The 2,300-nt window shown below is 38.5% G+C and overlaps 1 protein-coding gene across 1 annotated transcript in view; it reads right to left on the bottom strand.

Annotated features, from left to right (window-relative positions):
• Positions 1-710: 710 nt before the first annotated feature.
• LOC145403301 (uncharacterized) overlaps positions 711-2,300 on the bottom strand; it is a 2,413-nt gene continuing 823 nt past the window's right edge. Inside the window, exons 2-3 of the mRNA XM_080275104.1 lie at positions 1,973-2,300; positions 711-724 (exon numbers count right to left, since the gene is read on the bottom strand). The exon at positions 1,973-2,300 is cut by the window's right edge and continues 257 nt beyond it. Coding sequence (XP_080131230.1) covers positions 711-724; positions 1,973-2,300 — 342 coding nt within the window. The remainder of the gene's footprint in view (positions 725-1,972) is intronic.

The raw sequence follows: 2,300 nt of genomic DNA, 5'->3' as shown, positions 1-2,300 counted from the left end.
AGTCTTTGGTAAGACCTTGGAGAAAGAAAAGGATCGGGTAGAGATAGAACTGGTGAAAAAGGCCAGCACGAGCATGGAAACACGTTAGCAAAGCAGCTTCAAGGGCTTTAACATTTTCAGAGAGAACATGATAGCAATCCATAGGAACAAGACGAAGCTGATGTTCGTTAAACCGAATTACTTAGGCATTTCCATCTTGGAGATGAGCAAGACTTTTGTGTATGATGTGCATTATGGATACATGAAAAATGTCTATGGTGAAAGAGCACAGATCTTACTCAAAGTTACGGGTTCCCTATGCTACCACGTGCAAATGGGTAACTTGTATAGGGACATGGAGTAGCGATTAGACCTCTTTGACATCTCCATCTGTACCGCAGATCAAAGCCTCTTCTCTGACAAGAATAAAAAATTGTTGGTAAAATTGAAGGATGAGACAGCTGCGAAACCAGTAGTGAAATCCGTTGGTTTGAGAATGAAGCTGTATGCCCTTCAGATGTTAGGCAGTGAGGAGGAAGAGAAGAAGGTGAAAGTTATTAAGCAATCTCTGGCTATATGAGATCAGAAGAAACCCACTTTAAGGGTGTGGTGTTCAATCGCCCGATAAACGTGATCCAGAATAAGCGTTATGAAACCTACACGACTCCAATAAAGTGGCATTATGCGAGAAAGATGATAAGCGCCTCATCCTGGGCGACACTCTCAAGGTACTAGCTCTCGGTCACTACATGAGAAAGAAAAATAGATTGAGTATACTTATTCAGGGTTAAGATGGCTAACCCATCACAGAAACATGCAACAGATTCAGGATACTAATTCTAGTTGAAGTATTAGGTTATGGGTTTTATCTGTAATAAATGAATGTCGAATCCAAAAGTATTGCACTAACCAGCAATATGTCCAACTGAAAGTGTGACTTGTATCCATCTATTCACCTCGATGTCCGTGGAAGAATTGAAATTACACTTCTCAACAATGATATGTACCACTTGGTTCCGAACATCGCCGATTCCAACAACCAGTGGTATATGAATACAGGGAAAAATAGTTTACCATTACCTTTCCAAGTCGAAATTAAGAGATCCATGCCATTAATGACACACTACAAAGACAATTCTCACTCGGAGGTCATGAAGATGCATTGGACATCACAGAGAATACTACTGCCCACAGATATGTGACTCACATTACGAAACGCTAAGTCAGAAAATCAGTGCCGGTCCTAGGACATCTGACGCCCTAGGCAAACTGGTGGTGTCGCCCCCCACCCTCCCACCCATCTTGAATTTTTATGCACACAAGCTTGGAAGAGAAAAACATGACTATGGTGCATTTTTATTGCAATATTAATAAACATGTAAGTAGTACATCTCATTTCCCCTCTGTATAGCAGACATGTGAATGATGTGACGTTTTATTAACATTCCTGTACACATCAGTTTGAAGCTAATTGTAATAAAACTAATGTACAATATCTATATACATAAAAGTATAAAAAAAAGTATGTTTTTATTCTCATAATAAAACTTATTATTTATCATCAAGATCCATAACACTTTATCTATTTGCTGACATGAAAATGAAAAGCAACTGCACATGAACTAAAAATAAACCTTTGCAATGACAATTTGTCTTTCTTAGAAATTAACTTTGCGAGCTTTTTGCTTTGCAAAATCTGTTATCAGTTCCTTTACACATAGTCTTTGAGCAATGTCATGCTCAATTGAAAGAGTGGCTAGTCCAGAAAGTCTCTCTTGTGATATTGTGGATCTTAACTATGTCTTTATTAATTTAAGTTTTGAGAAGCTTCGTTCTCCACTAGCAACACTAACAGGTAGAGTCATGAGTATCCGAAGAGCAACATAGGTATTTGGAAAACTGTCTACCTGTTTCTGTTCACAAATATCCTTTAGTACGTTCAGAGGCCAACAGCTTTTTTCGAGTCTTCTTGCAATGACCTTCAATTCATTACATAAATCTTGAGCATCTATATCCTTAGAATCTTTTCCCTGCAAAGCAGACTCCGTCTTCTGGCACATATCCATTAGTTGTTGTGTTGACTTGTCCCTTAGAGAATGGATATCGTAAAGAAAGCCGAACACAGATTCAAGGTGTGAAATTTGTTCAAATCGTTCTGAAACTGAGTGAATTGCTGTGTCTATAACAGCAAAATAGAAGTTCACCTTGAAATTCTGCTTGGGGTCCTGGATAGGTTCATCTCTTGCTTCATATGAGAACTGCTGTTTTTTTCTTATGATGCGGATTGGCTCAGGTTCAAATTCGCTTGATAGTTCTAGATT

This window comes from Coenobita brevimanus, chromosome 60 (assembly GCF_032717465.1).
Source record: "Coenobita brevimanus isolate Jiangsu-jjx chromosome 60, ASM3271746v2, whole genome shotgun sequence".
Taxonomy (NCBI): Eukaryota; Metazoa; Arthropoda; class Malacostraca; order Decapoda; family Coenobitidae; genus Coenobita; species Coenobita brevimanus.
This window is presented reverse-complemented; position numbering and strand designations above follow the sequence as displayed.